The sequence below is a fragment of the Mesoplodon mirus genome, assembly GCF_964341445.2.
Source record: "Mesoplodon mirus genome assembly, chromosome: 3".
NCBI lineage: Eukaryota > Metazoa > Chordata > Mammalia > Artiodactyla > Ziphiidae > Mesoplodon > Mesoplodon mirus.
In genome coordinates, this window is record NC_138978.1 from 84,897,526 (window position 1) to 84,918,465 (window position 20,940).

At 37.3% G+C, this 20,940-nt stretch overlaps 1 protein-coding gene across 4 annotated transcripts in view; it reads right to left on the bottom strand.

Annotated features, from left to right (window-relative positions):
- The window catches only part of KYAT3 (kynurenine aminotransferase 3), a 62,055-nt gene that overhangs the window by 24,519 nt on the left and 16,596 nt on the right, over window positions 1–20,940 (bottom strand). For all 4 annotated transcript variants that reach the window (XM_082614617.1, XM_082614619.1, XM_082614620.1 and 1 more), the window contains exons 3-10: window positions 13,918–13,976; window positions 13,181–13,325; window positions 12,393–12,542; window positions 9,183–9,269; window positions 8,273–8,398; window positions 8,056–8,176; window positions 1,876–1,952; window positions 566–655 (exon numbers count right to left, since the gene is read on the bottom strand). In XM_082614617.1, coding sequence (XP_082470743.1) covers window positions 566–655; window positions 1,876–1,952; window positions 8,056–8,176; window positions 8,273–8,398; window positions 9,183–9,269; window positions 12,393–12,542; window positions 13,181–13,325; window positions 13,918–13,976 — 855 coding nt within the window. The remainder of the gene's footprint in view (window positions 1–565; window positions 656–1,875; window positions 1,953–8,055; window positions 8,177–8,272; window positions 8,399–9,182; window positions 9,270–12,392; window positions 12,543–13,180; window positions 13,326–13,917; window positions 13,977–20,940) is intronic.

Below are 20,940 nucleotides of genomic sequence, written 5' to 3' on the forward strand. Positions count from 1 at the left end.
CTTTTGGACTTCTGACCTCCAGAACTGTAAGATAAAAAATTTGTGTTGTTTTAAGCCACTAAGTTTGTGGTAATTTGGCACCAAGAAATAGGAAACTAATACAGTCATATAACATTTAAACGTTCAGACAGACCATAGTTTATTTAACCAATTGTCTACAGATGGACTATCCCCTATCTTCCTCAATGAATGGTCATATACATCGAGCTTCTCAAGTGTGCAGATAATAGCTATAAGGTAAATTCCCAGAGGATACATTGCTGCTTCACAGAGCACATATATCTCTAATTTTGCTTGGGGCTGTCACTGTCGTCCAGAGAGTTTGCAGTACTTTGTAATCCCACCAGCAACGTATAAGTGTTTAAAGTTAAAACTTCATGTATTAAAAACAAAACTATTCTTGATAGCAATGAGTTTGTGTTTGCTCCTAAATTTCCAAAGTATACTAGAAGCCCTGCTCAAAAAGGACATGAAGGGAGGAACGAAGCCAATTCACATTCACAACATAAAACTAACACCTCCACCCAAAGACTATGCATCAGCCCCAAATTACTATAACGCCTACCTGTAAAGGAGTTGCACAAGTATAAACGGTGTTTTGTTGAACTGTCTGTAAATGTTTTATCAAATGTTTAGGACCAATGGACCAACCAAGCTGGAAAAGAAAAGTAGATTTAAAAAATGAATCTAATTGTAAGTACCAAATCTGATAGAGTAGCTAAGCTTAATGTAATTATTAAATATATGCATTTCTAAAATGCTCACACTATGAAAGTAGTGTAGTCTTAGTAGTTAGAAACATTTCAACCCTGATCTTTTTGTGGAATAGTTTCCAACTGGAGTCACTAAATTCTGCCTTCAGAAGGTAAACAGTGTCTGCAATCATTATTATCTTCCCCCCTCTTTGATTTGCTACTTCTAATATTCTGGAGGTCTAATAACCAGTTAAAAGGTTGTATGACTTTGGGCTTCCCTGGTGCCGATGCAGGGGACGCGGGTTCGTGCCCCAGTCTGGGAAGATCCCACATGCCATGGAGTGGCTGGGCCCATGAGCCATGGCCGCTGAGCCTGCGCGTCCAGAGCCTGTGCTCCGCGGCGGGAGAGGCCACAGCAGTGAGAGGCCTGCGTACCACAAAAATAAATAAATAAATAAATAAATAAAGCTTGTTTGACTTAAATATAGGTAAAAGTAACTCTGAATGAGGGCCGTAAGGGAGTCTTCCATAATTTGGTTCTCCAGCCCTCATTTTTGATACTCTCTGCTTCTTAGCCAAGTTTAGAAGAGGTGAAGTTGGAAGATAACTAAGTTTCAATTGGATCAATTGTGATTGTACTACATAGTGCACTGGTTAAGTGCGTGGATTCTGAACCTAGACTTCCTGCCCTGGCTTGAATTCGAATTCATTAGCAAGGTAACCTTAGGCAAGTTACTTAGCTTCTCTGTACTTTAGTTTTATTGTCTGTAAATGGGAATAATAAATTATACCCACCTCATAATGTGGTTATGAGAATGAAAGGAATCAGTATGTGGAAAGCTCTTAGAACCTGACACATAGTAAGTGCCAAAACATCAACTATTATTTTTTCTCCTTTTATATTAATATACAGTAATCTGAACATGCTTTGCAAAGAAAAGAGTACCATTAGTTGGTTACTTATAAAATTTAAAAATTACCTAATTTTTCTTACTTTTAAAGGAATGATTAAGTCTCAAAAAGGATAAAGGCCAATATGAAAACTGAATGAATAAATAAGCAGATCAGTAAGTATAAAACCCTGGGCAAACTGAATATCTATGCATTTAAAACGCAAAATACTCTACAAGAAGTAAAATACAGGCCTGTTTTCAAACAGTTAAATTCTTCTTCATCTTACCTTCCAGCCAGTTACACTGAAAGTCTTTCCAGCACTTCCTATCGTTATTGTTCTCTCCCACATACCTGGAAAAGTGGCTGAACAGAAAAAAGAAAAAAAAAAAAAAAGGATAATTGCTTTATAATCAGTCTACACGCAGTATAATCTAAAAACATAAATGCCTTATAATATAGTCAGTATAGTTATTTCAATAGGTTTTTTAGAGAGAATTTAACTTTAACCCAAACACAGTTGAAAATGTTACCATGCTTGAAAACATTTAAGTAGCAAAATTATCTCCCAGGGCATGAATGGCAGAGGTGCCAGCAGGCAGCACTCCAGGCCGGTTCAGTGCTGTGGTCACAGGAGCAACAGCACTCAGTGCTCAGTGTTAGTAGTAGCTGGGTGCCCAGCATAATCATTCTGTGGCACAGTTTTGCTTGTGGTTCTGGCTAGTGTTTAGCTCACCTCTACTCTGCCCATTTTCTGAGTCTACTTCTACAGGATTCCTAGGGCAATGGTTCTTAAAATACAGTCCCCACACAGCAATAGCAGTATCACTGGGGAACTTGTAAGAAAGGCAAATTCTTGGGTCCTCAGAAACTCTGGGGAAGGGCCAACAATCTGCATGCATATGTGTGAGTGTGTGTATGTGTTTTATAAATAACTTACTGAGATATAAATCCCATGACATATAGTTTCACTCGTTTAAGTGTACCATATCCACAAAGTTGAGCAACAATTACTACAATCAATTTTAGAACATTTTTTTTTCCACCCTAAAAGAAGCCCTATACCTATTAGGTATCAACCACTAATATTCCCATGGCCAATAATTTTAGAACTTATGCCTGAATGGAACTTATCTAACACATGTATTTTCTCTGTAATGCACAACACAGCTTTCCTGCTCTTAGAAGCATTAGACAGCACTTCAGCACTATGTTTGGGGGCCATTTAAAATAGCAAAATCACTGTGAAAAGAACACTTGCTTATAGAACAAGCTGTAATAAGAAGGCAGAGTGTTGCCTTGTTGACCTTAACTGGAAACATGCATGTCAGGCAACTCAAATTTTTCACCCCTCTGCACATGTCTGCGAATGAAGCACTCTAGTGATTTGGGGGTTACAAATGTATTTTAGTGAGTAGATGAATTCACAAATACAGATTCCATGAAAATGGCAAATGACTATATAAAAATTTTCAAGTTGATTGATACCTTTAGCAAAATCATTCATTTACTTATTCATACACTCATCAAACATTTATTAGCAATGATTAGGTGCCAGGTACTAAGCTAGGTCTAGAGGAAACAATGACAAGAAAGATGCAGTTCCTATCTTCAAGGAGCTTAATGTCTAGTGGGGGTTGGAGACAAGAAGAACAATTATATTACAGTGTGATAAGTGCTATAATAGCAACAGGCATGCAATATTCTGCAAGGATAGGAGATAGTGTTAGGGGTAGTTCTCTGCAGTCAGTAATGCTTGAGGTGAGATTTGGATGACCACATAGGACTTTACTGGGTAGAGAAGGGAAAAAAAAGGTGTTTTGGGCAAAGGGGATGCAGGTGTCAAAGTCATGGAGGTATAAAATACAAGAGTTGGTGAATTCTGTTGGAGATCGGTAAATTATTCCTCGTTAATCTTCTGAGAATGCTACCTACAAAACTGCTTTTTGGATTCCTCAAGTAATTTAGTTGTGAAATTCTTCACGTGCAATTCCACAAGTTTTTCACCTGTTTTTTTTAGAGGTACAATAGATGCTCTTATATTGTTCTAAGAGTGCTGGTATGCACAAAGGGAAAATAAATACCCATTTCTGGGGGGCTAAGTTACTGTCTTCTTGAAGTAATCTTCTCATAAGCAAGTAAAGTGTCTACTAAAATGTAAGATAGCTAAAGAAAGTTCCAAAATGGATGCATATGCAATTTTAGCCTATCACGGAATACCTGTCAACATTTGTAAAGGCAGGAAAACAATATAAATCAGAAAAGTTACCACTGTAATCTCTGTGAAGTATAAGAAAACCCAAAAAGACAAATGAAGAAAATATTTAGAGGGTCCATTCTAAGAAGGAATATTCTAACATTTGATGTAAATAACCATATCCTTTCAAGTTTTGAGACATTTCTAGTCTTCAATTTAGTCTTCTAAAATATTCCAAGGACACGACAGATGTCCCACTTCCTTATTTGATCACAAAAAAGTCCAAACTATGTATAATGCAGATTATCACTTTCTTTAAAGTAATAATATATATCCAAAATCAGGAAGGCCTATTAGTAAAAACAATATTTAGAAATAAATTCTTTGAAAATAAAAATTACCCAAACTAATATAATACTAATATGTTTTAACAATAAGTTATACATGAAGGAAATAAAAACTATGCACACATCAAATGTAGGTTTCATTCACAAAATATAAAATCTAACTATAGCATAAATTTAAAAGGAGAGCTAAGTAATTTCTTGATGGCTATTTTGGCCATATAAAAGTGGATGTCTTTTTTTCAAGGAGTAAGCTGATAAGCTAAATAATTTACAACGAATTTTATACTAATTTTCCAAATATCAATGGATTAGTATATAAATATCAGTGTATTAGTATAATCTCTTCCAGAAGAGAGGTTTCATTTGTCGACTGTAATGTCATTTTACTGAAACCTGCAGAAATCATTTGAGTCAAGAATCTGATTCAGTAAGAACAAGTTCTACTATTTCAGTAAAAAGGGCCCTAAGTAATTTAAAACATCTGAATGTCCATGTCCTCTCCATCTCAGAGATCTGGGGAGCTACAGAAGTTAATGTAAACAGACAGGCAGAGCAGATGACCACAGCACTGCATATGAATATAGTAACCTAAAGAAATAAAAAAATCTTTGCAGGTCTGATGATTTTAAAAAAACATATCCAGTGCCAGTATTGGTAAGTTTAGCTTGCAGTTATACCCGAAAGGCAGCTGGTCTTTGTACTTCTCATTTATGACCCATGATCCTTAAATCAGCCACAGCAGCTATTACAGTTATTCACAGGTGACTTAGGCTTCATTAGAAGTCAGATAAAAATGAGAGACATGATGAAGAGTGAAAACTACACCAGGAAAAACTGCCTCTTTGACAACTTGAAAATGATGCTAATTTCATGATGTATGGCCAGCAAGCCTTACTGTATTATATTAAAGAGCTACTATTGCACTCTGTAAACTGATGGAAGAGCCATTTAGCATCTTTCATGTAACAAAGGCCACTGTATTTAATAGAATAAGTTTTCACACATTTGCACTCTCTAAATAATGAAATAGTGAATTCATTTTTTTCTTGTTTTAACTTTATGAGTTGTTAAAACAACTAAAAAATCTGAGTTAAAAATATATGGTATCTTTAGGAAATAACATCATCATTTACACTTTTACCCTGAAGGGCTTATAAGGTTTAAACAATAAATTTCAAGATCATTTAAAGTAGTATTTTGGAAAGAATATTGCTAAACTGAGTTAACTAAATTTTTTAAAGCCTTGAGTCACTGCATGGGCATGAACATTTGTAAAACATGTAAAATGTTAAGTATAAAATTATATTTATTCATTAGATAGATACTTCTTCCTTTCTCTGCTTAATCTAAAAAAATTACCAAAACATTTAATTGTCCTTGTTAGTCTGATTTTCAACTGGAGAGAAGTTAGTGACCTGAGACAGAGATCACCAACAAGATGTGAGAAGGTGAACTGTGATGCAATGTTGACAAATAACAAAAGTCTGCTGGGCTAAGGCACCACACCTTGCAAATCTCTGACCCTCTTCTCTGTTTATACATTCTTCCTTAGAAGATTCATTCTCTTCCATGGGTTCCACTATCAACAAAATTTTGAAGACTGCCAAAAATAAATCCCTTCACAATTTGATCCTGACAATCAGGCCTATAATTCTACTTGTTTCTAGACATCTCCTCCTCTATGTCTCAAAGACACTGAAACTTAGCAAGGCTAGAGCATGAGAAGCAGGAATTTCCTTTGCTCAGCTCTTCCCCACAGATCTGCTCCTCCTCCCATATCTCCGTCCCTGGGTAAGGGCCTTATCACTGCCTAGTGGTCCAGGCTAGAGATCTCAGAATCACACTTGCTTGCTTGCTTTCCCACCTTCAAATGCTATGTTCTGTGCCCTATAGTTTTTACATCTAAGTAGCCCTCATGTATCATCTCCACTGCCAGGACATCTGACTTAAGATCCTCACCTGTAGCTGGTTCTTACCTTTATAAAACAAATCCAATATGGAACTAATTACCCTGCCTCGCAGTAGTTCTAAAAGTATGCTCACTGGTACCCTGATGATCAAATTAATTATTGAGTTTTTAAATAGAACTTTAAAAAATCAATTTTAAGGTTTCCACAAAATTTTCTTAAGCCACAAAATTTTCTTAAGCAATTAAGGTAAGTGCTACCACTTATCTGATAGTGAATGCTACCAACAGTGAAACAAATGAGCATTAGAAAATGAACATTAATGACAAAAATCAGAAAAACTCAGATGTATTTATTTCAATAGCACTTTGTTACAGGTAAATACACACAGACTTGTAGTTTTTACATTGACTTCTAATTACTGAATTTCTGTTAAGAAAACTGTCTCTAGTTTATGATGAAATAAGTATGTATTGTCACTATTTCATGATGTGAACATCATGACTTTAAGATGCTCTATCACTAAAGTAAGTTTCAGAACCACTGACCCCCTCAATGAAGTTTAAACTCTTTATCCTCATATATAAAGTCCTTCAGAATCACCCTACTTTTCCACTCTCATCTGTGCCAGTTACTGCGGCACACCCTTCTACCACTTAAGTATATCTTGATCTTTCATGCCTCCTTGCCTCAGTACATAAAAGTTTATCTGATAGGAATTTTCTTTCTATTTCTCTGCCTAACTAAGTCCCGTCTTTTGCCCACTCCTTTGCCGATCACCTGAAGCAGTTGCTTTCTCCTGTGTCTCTACAACAATTTGTAATTTGCCATGGATAATTATGATATGTGTAACAACTATTTATATATAAGTGCACTAATTTTAAAATTTATTGGTTCCTGCCAGTGATTTTAGTTATCCTTCCCTCACCCTTTTCATACTTCCTATTCATTTTATTCAACAATTACTTTCTGACTGTCTACCATGCACAAGACACTTTCTGGGAACTAAGGAGTCAGAAGAGACCAAAACATTTAAAAATTCCTACCTTCTTGCAGGTTCGAAGTAAAATATATAGATCCTGATATTTGTTATAGAGGAAAAAACAAAACAGAACGGAAAAAGGACAAAGAAAATGCTGGAAACAGAGGTGTAACTATCTTAAATGTTGTGGTCATCAAATTTGACATCTGGGGCTTCCCTGGTGGCGCAGTGGTTGAGAGTCCGCCTGCCGATGCAGGGGACACGGGTTCGTGCCCCAGTCCTACATGCCACGGAGCGGCTGGGCCCATGAGCCATGGCTGCTGAGCCTGTGTGTCCGGAGCCTGTGCTCTGCAACGGAAGAGGCGACAACAGCGAGAGGCCCACGTACCGCAAAAAAAAAAAAAAAAATTGACATCTGAATAAAGACCCCAGAGAGGTGACAGACGGAGCCATTTGGATATCTGGCGAAAAGCGTTTCCAGGTATAGGTAGGGCAAATGCAAAGACCCAAAGGTTGCAGCCCAGTTTATAACCCTATAGTTGATATAAGTTTGGATTACCTCAGAAGACACTGTGGCTTTTGTGAGATGGCCCAGTAGTAATGGTGAAATTCCAGGCAAGGGCCATGCAGCAATACCTTACTGTCCTGACAATTTTTTCCTGTTGACCTGGCATTTTGGCAACCTGCTCAGCAGGGACAGACCAGTTCAGGAACAATTAAGTTCCCTATGTCTTATATGCCAAGTAATAGCTAGATTCTTGAAAAAAGCTAAAAATAAAGGCAAAAGTACTACTTCTCTGGTTTCATAGTTTTATAGTGCGATCCAAAATGTCGTCTCCTAAGTTTGTACTGCTTGTCCTTCAATCTGCTCATAAATTCACTCAAGCATCATTCATTCAAGGCCCATTTTTAAGCGCTCACAGACATTTACCCATTACAAAGACTATTTTAAAGCTCTTCTGGGATCCTTTCCAATCAGATGTTCCACACATGCCCAAACACATTTAGATTTGTGACTCTATGTAATAATTGGTACCTATTTTAAAATGCTTATTTCCAGTATATACAAGCCATTCATAAACCTCATCACTGATGCAGAGTGTGTCATATTTGATGCAAAGGTCAGCGATTACTTGGAGCTCCTCTTTGGTATACACCTACACATATGAAAGGAAACAAAGGAGCAGAGCCAATTAGTCAACATGTGAGAAAATGACGGACCAGAAGACGGTATAAAGAGATCAAAGACTCACCTTGCCAAGGGGGTTATGTGGAGTATTTAGTATTATAGCTTTGGTTTTGGAATTAAATTTGCTTGCCAGTTCTTGAGGATCTAATGTCCAGTCAGAACTAGACCATTTTTTCCCATCAACAAGTTTCTAAGCATGAAGAATGAAGATGTGATTTAATTCAGTTAATTCATGTTTGCTGTCCTACAAAAAAATAATCTAACAAGGAAAAAAAAGTAGAGAAAGGCATGGCAAAGGTAACTGAATAGATGACAAAGAAAAGAAATAGAAATAACTAAGCTTTACTCTGCCTTAAGAGCCCAACAGGATGTGAGTTCCATGCTCATACCTGTTAATTGGAAACATGAACTCTGTCAACATTAACGGCTGTGAAAGTGCCTATATTCCTTCAAAGGAGCCAGCTGTAACTATGGTTAACACATCTGATACTGTAAGACTAATAGAAGATTCTGTGATTCACCTTGTATCACTTATTTTGATGAAAATTTTTAAAAGACAATGGTTCTATACTGTATTCCTAAAGATAAAAGCAGAATTTTAAAAAAATTACTTCATTCAGAATTCAATAAGCATTTATTGAGCACCCAGCATATACCCTGCACTATTAGTCACTGGGGACCAGAGCTATAAAAGTGAGTCAGAAATGGTTTCTGACCTGGTGGTGCTCAGTCAGTAGGGGAGACACATAACCATAAAAAATAGTATTACATACAATGTAGACGCTGATACAGCAGACAGATGTGCAAACACAAGATAAAGTAATAAAAGATCCCCCTTTAAAGTTGTTACCTTCAGTCATAGTAGAGATATATAGTAAATCCCAAAATGTAATCAAAGTAGGAACTTTACTGGCAACAAAGTAATGGTATTTACAAAACTTCTTAAAACATGTGAATCATAGGGGCAAACTTACAGATCTCAGGGGGATAAAAACAGGTATTGCTCCAGCCATTCTCACCATGGGCTCATAGCAGTCATAGAAAGGCACTATCACTATGACCTGGAATAAAACCAAATAACACAACATGTCAATCATTAACCCATTTAACAAATATTGTGTACATACTATGTGCAAGGCACTATACTACATGCTGAGATGCAGCAGTGTAGAAAGCAGGCTTTGTCTTCGCACATCTGAGTGAAAAGACCTTAGGGATAAACTTGTCGGGATCCTTAATTGGAGCCCTTGATCTCTTAGGGAGATCTGTGGATAGGCTTGCAGTGGGACCCTTGGAATTGTATGTAAAATTTTCTACATGCATAGGTATATTTTTCTGGGGAAAGGGGTCATAGCTCTCATCACATTCTCAAAGGGATGTTCCAGCCAAAAACTTTGAGTTTAAATTTCAAATTAGAAAATAAATGATCAGTGGCAGAGCAAGATCATAAGGAAAGAGAGCACTGCAACTGATGCTCTCTGCTGCGGAGTACTAATTTATAAGTATTATCCTGAGAGTAAAGACGTTTGTCATTTCTCAAAAGCATCCCCAAACAAAAAGTGTATGCAGGTAGACAGTTAGAATGCTACTGCTAATGTCTGATAACCACAATTTCCCTCCAGATGACTTATATCTGGATCCTTTTTTCTTAGTCCCTTGAGATATACTCCCTGTTCCTTTTCTCCTACAGGCTCTCTCTCAATCACTCATGGCCTGGCTTTCAGGTCAGTGGGCCAGACTAACCTGTCCAGTTGGTATTCCTTCTGCAGTATGCCAGCCTGGACCTAGCATCCCTAACTTTTTGCTTTTCTATAAGGAGGGTTTGAACACATAATTTATATCCATTGTACACATTTGATTTTCTATCTTTTTTAAACTTAGAAATATTTCACAAAAATTTTAATATTATTTAGTTTTAGCATTTATTATTTTAAAGGCTATTTGAGAGTCTATTGAATTCTAGAATAGTTTTGTTATAGTTTGCTTGTATAAATAACAGTGCAATGTTCACTTGTGACTATGCATAGTATCTTCATTTTAAAATCATTTGCTGAATAAATTCACATGATTGCTACTGCTAGACTAAAGGGTATAAACATGTTTTATGGTAATTTATATATATAGTCAAACTGCTTGTGAAAAATCTGGCAACAATTTATAATTTTACAAGTCTAAACTGCCACATTTAAGTTTGTGTTGGTTAAATTCATGGTACCTAATTATCACCCTAAATTTGCACTTTTTACTGCTTGTACTTCTTTTTCAAGGCCTTTCTCATTGGAGTCATAGGAGGCCCTTATATCCTAAAGCCCCTTTGTTTGTACTAGTCATCCAACTCACACTGAGTAGTTCCTATACAACGTGCTATGTTATGTGTTGGGTACTGTGGAGGACAAAGAAATGAGCCAGGAATGAATCTTTTCCTCAAGTTCTTAATTAGACTGTGAAATTCTTAGGGACTAAGATGATCCATCTTTGTAGCCCTGGTGAGAAACAGTGCCTGGTATGAAGTGAGAGCTCAATGAAGGAAAGTAAATTGGGAAGGCAGCGAGGTGGAACTGAAGAATATACTTAACATGCTTCCCTGAAATTTCCTTATTTTTACAATGGAAATAATTCCCCTCTCTTTTTGAAGAATATTTACTGAGCACTCACTATTTCAGGTGCTAGCTCTATAGCGATAAACTAGTTTTCCTGGAACTTACATTCTCCTGCAAGACATTTATAATAAATAAGAAAACAAGGAAGTAAATCAGCTAATTTCAGCCAGTAATAAATACTATGAGGAAAGTAATAGGTCAATATGATGGAAAGTGGCGTGTGTGGTTTCAAAATATTAGGTAAGATGATCAGGGAAGAAAGGATAGAGGAAAGAAGGCCTAGGGCTGAGCCCTGGGACACACCAATAAAGTGCAGAGAAGGAGGAAGCAACAAAGGATTAACACCACCAAAGTCTCAGATAAAACTTTCAACTATTTTATAGGAATAAAGGAGATTACGTATATGAAAGTATGACTGTACTTCCTTACCATGTCTCCTTAAGTAGCTTATTGTTTGGCGTAGTAGAGTGAATTGAGATGTAAAAGGATAATGTAACACAAAGTAACAGGTATCTTTCATAAAGAAGGTACAGATAAAGTGCGGGGAGAGTTCAAAGAAAGGAATTAACAATACAGATCACGACAAATATTCATTCTTCACACCCAGCTTAACCAACACCTCTCTAGAGCTTTCCAGACCTATATTAGCAGAGTTGATCACTTCTTCCTCTTGTCACCATGGTAACTTATACATTCCCCACCACCGCCTATAGCACTGCATTCCTCCTCATGTGTTTACAAGTCTATCTCCTCTACTAAACAGGGAACCCCTTCCATGCAGAAACCGTCTTTTAAAAATATCTCCCACAATGTCTAGCGTATCCTCAATAAATTCTGAATAAATGAAAGAGGTAAGGAAATACGGAAGCAGGGGTATTGGAATGATAATGGGGAATTAGGGGCAGAGCTGACTGAGGTCAGTGCCAAAGTGGGTTTTATATCACATCACTAAATAAAGAAATCACTCAGCCTTCTTGTTATACATCCCTCACACAGTGCTGCTAACAATACAGGGTACAAAAAGACAGGGACCAAATACTTGTTGATTGAGTTCAGATTAAAGGTTATTTTAGCAGTGAAAACTAAGATTCATTTTCCCGCATCACTGCTAGCCCCTTTTACCTTCCCTTATCTAAATAGGCTATAAATATAAGAATAAATGACATGCAACAAAATGGATGAATCTCACAGACAAAATGATAAATGAGAGAAGCCAGACTCAAGAGTACATACTGTATGATTCTATTATATCAAGTTAAAGAGCTGGCAAAATGAACCTATGGTGACAGAACACAGAAGAGTGGTTACCTCTGGAAGAATATAGACTACGAAGGGGCAAAAGGGAACCTTCTGGGTTGCTGGAAATGTACTATATCTTTATCTGGTTTGTGGTTACATGGAGACATACATACACATATACATGTAAACATTTACTAAGTTGTACTTAACATTTGTGAACTTGACTGCACATACATTATACTTCAAAAATAATTCAAATAAAAAAGAGTATAAAATAAGTAAAAATAAAAGCAGGACAAATGATAGTGATTAATATAGGCAACATGATAATGTTAATATACTTACTTCATCTCCCTCATCAATTAATCCTTGAATGGCATTAAAAAGAGATCCATATGCTCCTACTGTCACAAGGATTTCTTTATTTGGATTTATTTGATTTTGATAAAACTTTTCATATAGGCAGGACAGAGCTTTCACAAGTGATGGATGACCCTGTTGAGTAAAAGGAAGAACAAAACCTTAAATTTAATTATGGGACTTACTTCTTTGAGATAGTTTGGCTCTAAAATGTAAGAATTTTTAACATCTGGGTTTTATAATTTTCCAATTTGTATTTTTAAATGGCAATAAATTAAATTTTTTTTCCTATTTTCAGAGGGTTCCTGCATGAATGATCATGAAGACTTGTGATAAGTTTTTTTTAGTAGAATCTATGAAATCTCTGGATATCCTAGGCATTCCACCACAGAAAGATGGAGGTTGTACTGAGGTAGAAAGAAAGAAAGTAACTAGTTGGAAATAGAGAATATTAAGTAAGAAGCCAGTGCTGAGGCTGCATAAGTTTGAAAGGGAGAGAAAACATGTCTAAAGTGAATATTCTCCTTCCCTGCTTGTTGTAGGACCCCATCCTGGAACAATGGTAAACAAAGGGCCAAGACAGGACTGTGGAGAAGCTGGAAGTAGGGGACAGCTCATCCTAGGAGATAAGGGTAAGGGTGGGTGTTCCTCTGGTTATCAAGTTAGGACAGTTGGTTCCAGAAAGCCAATTACGGAGAAGTGGTAGAAGAACATTCACGCACAATACAATATAAAACACAAGCTCACACCCCACAGAGTCCTCATATACTTACAAAGCCCCGTGTGTACTGATTCAGACTATCAACTGCTGCAATCTTTGATAATTCTTCCTTTACATATACAGGAGGGGATATATCTGGAAGGCCTTGGCCAAGATTCACAACAGAGGGGTCTGCAGCCAACTTGGTAAATTCAATCCTAAGATAAAAAATACTAATATCAGTAAGTATTAAAATTACAAAGTTAGCTGTTTATACCTCATAGTCTTTAAAAACTGAAAAATAAGACTTAGTTTAGTCTTACAGATCAAACACAATTAATGAGTTCACGACAAAAATTTTACCATCTACAAAATGACTTTACCTGGAAAAATTATGGCTGAACTGATGAACTTAATGTTTCTTACAAATCTCAGTTCCATGATACCCATATTTTAATCATATATATATTTTTCTCAACCATCTGCTGCTAGGTTCTCTTATCAACCATTAGAAAGGAGCGCTAATAGGAAAAGTTGATGGATTAGAAGGTAAGTTCCACAAGGGCATCCACCCAATCTGTCATTTTCTCTGTCCATTTCCAGTGCCTAGCTCAGGACCTGGCACATTTGCTAAGTGAATAAATCAGTGTATGAATCATTATTTCCTTCCATTTCCACTGAATGGATGAATTAAAATAAGTGGTTTTATTTATAGACTATAGATAAAGCTAAAAATTCCCAAATAAGGATATAAACATGTGGAGGAAAAAAACTTCACCCAATGATTATTGTTTATTCTAACGTACTCACCACACGTTGCTATCAAGGCCTTCAATTCGTTTTGCATTTTTGAATTTCAAAGACATTTTCTGAAAGATATAAATATTGAAAGGGTTTTAAAATTTCTTTAATCAAAACAAAAATGCCAGAAAATCATGGGTAACTCTTGCTTTTCCCTATTGGCACCATGGAAAAAGCAGTACTGTAGAGATAAATTCTAGACGCCAATACAAAGTTCTGAAGAGGAATTCATCTCCCACCTACTGCTCTAAGGAGTGTTCTTCCTTATGAACCTTAGATGTTTATCTTCTCACATAAGAACAAAAATATCACCCTAGCCTAAAAAATAAATCAATTTAAAGGCCTGAAATATACTGAAGAGAACAATAATGATACTAAAAAAAGTCAGTTTAAAGAAATATCTTGAGGGGACTTCCCTGGTGGTGCAGTGGATAAGACTCCGCACTCCCAATGCAGGGGGCCCGGGTTTGATCCCTGGTCAGGGAACTAGATCCCACATGCATGCTGCAACTAAAAATCCTGCATACTGCAACTAAGAGTTCGCATGCCACAACTAAGGAGCCAGCGAGCTGCAACTAAGGAGGCTGTGAGCCGCAACTAAGACCCGGTGCAACAAAACATATAAATAAATAAATAAATACTCGAGTCATGCTGTGAAGATCACTTTAGGTCAGGTGTACTAACAGTTTCACAATTAAGTTCCTTGTATGGCATAAAGGAAGCACCAAAACAAATGGTTTTAAAACTACTTAATAAGGAGTTCTAAATAATAATAATAGTAGGTAACATTATTGGGTACTAAGTATGTACCAGGCACTGTTCTAAGTGTCTTAATTAACTCATTTAATATTTACAACAACTCTACACAGTGGTTCTATTATGAGCCATAATGTACACATGAGGAAAGTGAGGTACACAGAGGATAAGATCATGTAACTTTACATCTGCCCAATTCATGAAAGCTAGTAGCATTTAAACCCAAACAGATTCAACTCAGGATGTGAACCCAGGTAGTGTGACTTCAGAACACATATTCAGTACTGTTTCCGCATACTGTCTTTTACTTAACAAGACCTTTGATTACTAGAATGCTGTCTCTTAAAAAAGTATATTAGACATTTAGGTCAGGTCTACTCACATCAAGCAAGTTAGGGCTGGGGTATAAAAATATTAAAAGCTAAAATTATGGAAAAGCATGCAATTTTTTAGTTCTTTAGAGTCTAAAATTAAGTTTATATTATTTCTCAAAAGCACTGAATTGGTTTTGAGTTCATTGTTGCCAAGCTGCTGGAAATTTAAAAAAAAAATGATTGGCAGCATTTTTGCCAAGATTTTCCTAATAGAATATTAAAGTAACTTTAATTCCATCTGGGAGGGAGATAATGATAATGGTTATTAAACAGACCATTGTTCTCATTCTATTCCCAATAATGGAACCAAGAAAAATATCTTTTTACTCTCATATTTTTAATCTTTGAAACTCCAGTGAAGTAAATCACACGCAAATTCTCCAGAGGTTAATGTGCCTTCCAGAACAGCCTAATGATTAAATGCCCACCTGAATGTGATGCTGTTATAGAGACTACAATTATAAAACTAAAACTCTGAGAAAGATAGAAAAGGTATTCTAACTGTTCTTTGTCATCTCTAAAACATGTTTAAAGTTAATGATTCATTTAATCTATGACTACAAACACAAAGTAGAAATTCATATATAAAAGTGAGCATAGTCTACAGTAGATAATTTAGACACAAAGTCCAATTTCACCTAAAATAGTTGGATAACTGCGGTCAACATGCATTTTTCAGATTTAATTTTCTTTAACATTTGTATCTAGATGAGCCTCTTCTCCCACGACTCTCTGTGCCTCTGTTCCTTCCCACTGTATACCTCAACCATTCTGACCTGTTAAATATGCTATAGTCTTCTCTCACAAGCTCCGTATGTGATCCTTCCCTTACCCAAAAGGTCTTTCTACACCAATGTTTCTCAGCCTTTTCTTTTTGTCACCACCGTGAACCCCCTACCCCAACCATGGAGACTTTTTAGACATTTTTTCTAATCATGTCTCCCCCGCTCCCTCATTAAATATTAAGGAATAAGATTTTGTCGGATAGAGTTGAGCTTTGGATGATCACAAAACATTTTAATAACCAAGATTTATTTCACCTGCCAAGCACCAGTTTATCCCTCTTGGGGGCAATAATGCCCCTGTTAAGAATGCATGTTCTGCATTCGATCTAAGCCCTGCTCTCCACAACCTCGTCCCTTCACTTGGCTAACTCCTATTCCACCTGCCACCTTCAGTTCTCAAGTTAGACTTCATTTCCTCCAGAGAGCCTTCTCTGATTCCCCAAGTCATGGTTAGATGCTCCTCCTATGTGTTCCTCTGACATGAAGCATTCCCAGCATTTACTACATAACATTGTCTTTTTTCTGTTTATTTGTCTGTATTCTTTCTTAGACTATAGGCTCTATGAGGACTATTTCTAGGTTGTTCACTGTTCACTGACTGTGTATTAATCGGATTTCTCCAGAGAAACTGAACCAATAGGATGTGCATATATATATATATATATATATATATATATATATATATATATATATATATATATATATATATATAGTGATTTATTTCTAGGAATTGGCTCATGAGATTTGTGGGAGCTGGCAAGTTCAAAATCTGCAGAGCTCCAGCAGGCTGGAGACCCAAGGAAGAGCTCATGTTGCAGCCCGAGTCTGATGGCAGTGTGGAGGCAGAATTCCCTCTTCCTGGGGGAACCTCAGTCTTTTTTTTCTCTTACAGCCTTTAGCTCACTGAATCAAGGCCACCCACATTATGGAGGGTAATTTGCTTTACTTAAAGTCTACTGATTGAAACGTTAATCTCACCTGAAAAATATCTTCACAGAAACAATCTAGACTGGCGTTTGACCAAATATCTGGGTAGTGTGGCCTAGGCAAGTTGACAGATAAAATTAACCATCAGAGTGTCCAACACACAGTGCTATGCCTAGCACATAGCAAGCTTTTAATAAATATCTGATGAATGAATGAAAAAAACCCACACATTAGGAGTGAACTTATGGTGTCAGCTACCTTAAGTTAATGCTTCAGTAACACATGACCCCAAAGTCTTGGTTGCTTAAAATCACAAGGGGTTATTTCCTTCTCGTGCTACATATTCACTGAAAGTTAGCTGTTGCTCTGTTCCATGTCACTCTAACTCTTGAGACACAGGCTGATGAAATAGCCTCTATCTGGAATATGGCTAGTTTCATGGCAGAAGGAAAAAATTCTTAAGAAGTTTCTGCTTAGATGCAGACACATCACTTCTCCTCACATTTTATTGGCCAAAGCAATTTCATGGCTAAGCCTGACACCAACATGGCAGAAATGAATTCTGGAGTTATAATGAGATACGTGGTTAATATGGGTTGAATTGTTTCCCCTTCCATAAGGAGATACGTGGTTATTATGGGTTGAATTGTTCCCCCCCACCACCTATAATGAGATACGTGGTTATTATAGGTTGAATTGTTTCCCCCCCACCCCACCGCCCGCCCATTCTTTTTTTTTTTTTTTGCGGTACGCAGGCCTCTCACTGTTGTGGCCTCTCCCTTTGCGGAGCACAGGCTCCGGATGCACAGGCTCAGTGGCCACAGCTCACGGGTCCAGCCGCTCCGCGGCACGTGGGATCTTCCCAGACCGGGGCAGGAAACCGTGTCCCCCGCATCGGCAGGCGTACCCTCAACCACAGCGCCACCAGGGAAGCACCCCCCCCGCCCATTCTTATGTTGAAGTCTTAACATCCAGTACTTCAGAATGTGACGTTATTTGGAAATAGGTTCATTGCAGATGCAATTAGTTAAGTTGAGGTCATTAGGGTGGGCCCTAATCCAATGTGAATGGTGTTCATGCAAAAAGGGGAAATTTGGAGACAGACTAGCATACAGGGATAATGCCATATGAAGATGAAGGCCAAAATCAGGGTGATGCTTCTAGAAGTCAAGAAACACCAAAGTTTGTCAGCTGATCACCAGAAGCTGGGAGACAAGCATGGGACAGATTCCTCCTCACAGCCATCAGAAGGAACCAATACTGCCAACACCTTGATCCTGGACTTCTAGCCTCCTAAACTGTGTGGTAATACATTTTTGTTGTTGAAACCACTCAGTTTGTGCTACTTTGTTAAGGCAGCCCAAGGAAACGAAGATAGCAGTGAAATGTATAAGACATGCTACAATGCCCAAAGACATCAAGATTCAGCAGTAGGTGCAAATGCTCACTGCCTAAGAATTATTGTCCAGAGTAGATCCAGTATTAGGAAAAGAAAATAAACCTAAAATCCTATGGGGAATTAAACATGAGCCCCAAGTGTACAATGGAACATCTATAGGGCCTGTGTAATTTCTGGGCAGCTAACTCCATGAGGTGGCTTCTGTTCCCAGGTAGATTAATACCTGGCATACATATACTGAACTGTTATGTTATAAATGCAAAACTGCTAGGGTACTAGTAAGCAGCATCTTTTGTTGTTAATGTGAAGCTGAAAAAATGCAGTTCTACAGAATCACCATTAAGTGCCACTCTTGGCAGAGATAAGAAAAAGCTTATTGTTATTGTCTTTAAAATGTTTACTGTACCTGTCAGAATAGCTATAATCAGGAACCTTTGTGCACTATTGGTGGGATTGTAAATTGGTGCAGCCACTGTGGAAAATAGTATGGAGTTTCTTTAAAAAAATTAAAAATAGAACCACCATATGATCCAGTAATTTCACCTCTGAGTATTTACCCGAAGAAAACAAAGACACTAATTTGAAAAGATATATACACTCCAGTGTTCACTGCCTCATTATTTACAAACAGCCAAGATAAATGCCCATGGATAGACAAATGGATAACGAAGATGTGGTGTGTGTGTGTGTGTGTGTGTGTGTGTGTGTATATTAAACATGGTGTGTGTATATATATATATATACACACACATACACATACATACATAGAATATACTCAGCCATAAAAAAGTAAAATCTTACCATTTTAAACAACATGGATGGATCTAGAGGGCCGTATGCTAAATGAAATAGGTCAGACAGAGAAAGACAAATACTATATGATCTCACTTATATGTGGACTCCAAAAGACAAAACAAACAAACAAAACAAAATGAAAACAGATTCACAGATACAGAGAACAAATGAGTGGCTGCCAGAAGGGAGGGGGAATAAAATAGGTGAATGGGGATTAAGAGGAACAAACCTCCAGTTATGTAAAAAACAAATCATAAGGATGTAATGTACATCATAAAGAATATGGTCAATAATATTGTAATAACTTTGTATGGGGACAGATGGTTACTAGACTTATTGTTGTGATCATTTCATAATGTATACAAACATCAAATCATTATGTAATATACTTGAAACTAACATAATATTGTATGTCAAATACATTTCAACTTAAAAAAATGTTAACTGCAATGGTACTGGAACAGGAAAGTCTGGAAAGAAGAAAAAAATATTACCCATTATCCTAAGACTCAAACATACTCAAGTTTCAGTTGTATATAATTTAAGGGCCCTACCTGTTTGACCTGATGCATTTAGATGGGATAGGACAAGTGTAGAAAAAACCCCAGTTGTATATAATTTAAGGGCCCTACCTGTTTGACCTGATGCATTTAGATGGGATAGGACAAGTGTAGAAAAAACCCAAACGGTGAGCTTCAGCTGGGGAAATTAAGGCTGTCAATATCTGTGAATCACAGGGTATGAGTCAAGTATAAAAAAGATAAAGAATGCAAGAGGGCTTTCATGGTGGCACAGTGGTTGAGAGTCCGCCTGCTGATGCAGGGGACACGGGTTCGTGCCCCAGTCCGGGAAGATCCCACATGCCGCGGAGCGGCTGGGCCCGTGAGCCATGGCCGCTGAGCCTGCGCGTCCGGAGCCTGTGCTCCGCAACGGGAGAGGCCACAACAGTGAGAGGCCCGCGTACCGCAAAAAAAAATTTTTTTTTAAAGAATGCAAGAAAAGGCCAGAAACAGAAATTACAAAGCTAATTTTTTGAGAGGAGAAGACAATAACCAGGCATGAGAAGCAGATGGACTGAAGTACTTCAAGACTAGGCTGGAGCAGAAAGGGAGCACCCGTGTAATGGGCATGCCTTTAATGTGGTGCCGGGCTGCTGGGGTAGCCTAAACATATATTATCTTTTAGATCTATGAATTAGGTATTTATAGTTGTAATCACATGTGATTTTTTAAAAAAAATTTGCCTTTTCTCTTGATGGAATATCTTAAACATTTTATGAATTTTCTTAGTCATCATAAAATTTTCACTTTTTATTAGTAGGTAATATTTCAGGTTATGAATCACACCTTACTCCTTCATTCCCCTAGTTTGTGCATTTATTATTCAAGTGTTTGGCAATTTTAGGTAAGTATGTTTCTTCTGTATATTATGTGGTCCCTGCTTTGTTTCCTTCAGTTTTAGTTTGATGTGGAAAGTGAATGTTTAAACAGATCAGTTTCAAAAAGAAACATTGTGCCTCTTTCCCTTTGGAAAGATGATGTATTGACACATTACCAGTTTGAGAGTCTGCTAGAAATTTGATAGTTCCCCAAACTGACTAAAAGGAAACTTTGTTATACTCTTTCCTAGCTTGGAGAGTGAGAAACAGACCAGTGCATAGATGCCTTTGAAGCTCCAAAACTATATGAATCAGATCTTAGTTGCACAGGCAGAAACTCAATCTCAACAGCTTAGGGAAAAAGAGGAACTTATTAGAAAGCTCATGTCACCATGAGAAGGTAAAAGGTGCAGCCAGCATCAAGGGTAACACTGAAACCAGAAACTTAAACCTCATCAGGGCTCTGCTTCGTCTACTTTTCTATGCAATCTCTGTCTGCTTTTCTCCACATGAGACAAAACACAGTTATACCTCCTGATTTCACCACCACAGAGGGCCTGAGAGCTGCCTTCTCTGGTGCCAATTTCAAAAATTCTAGGGAAGGGCTCTGAATGGCTC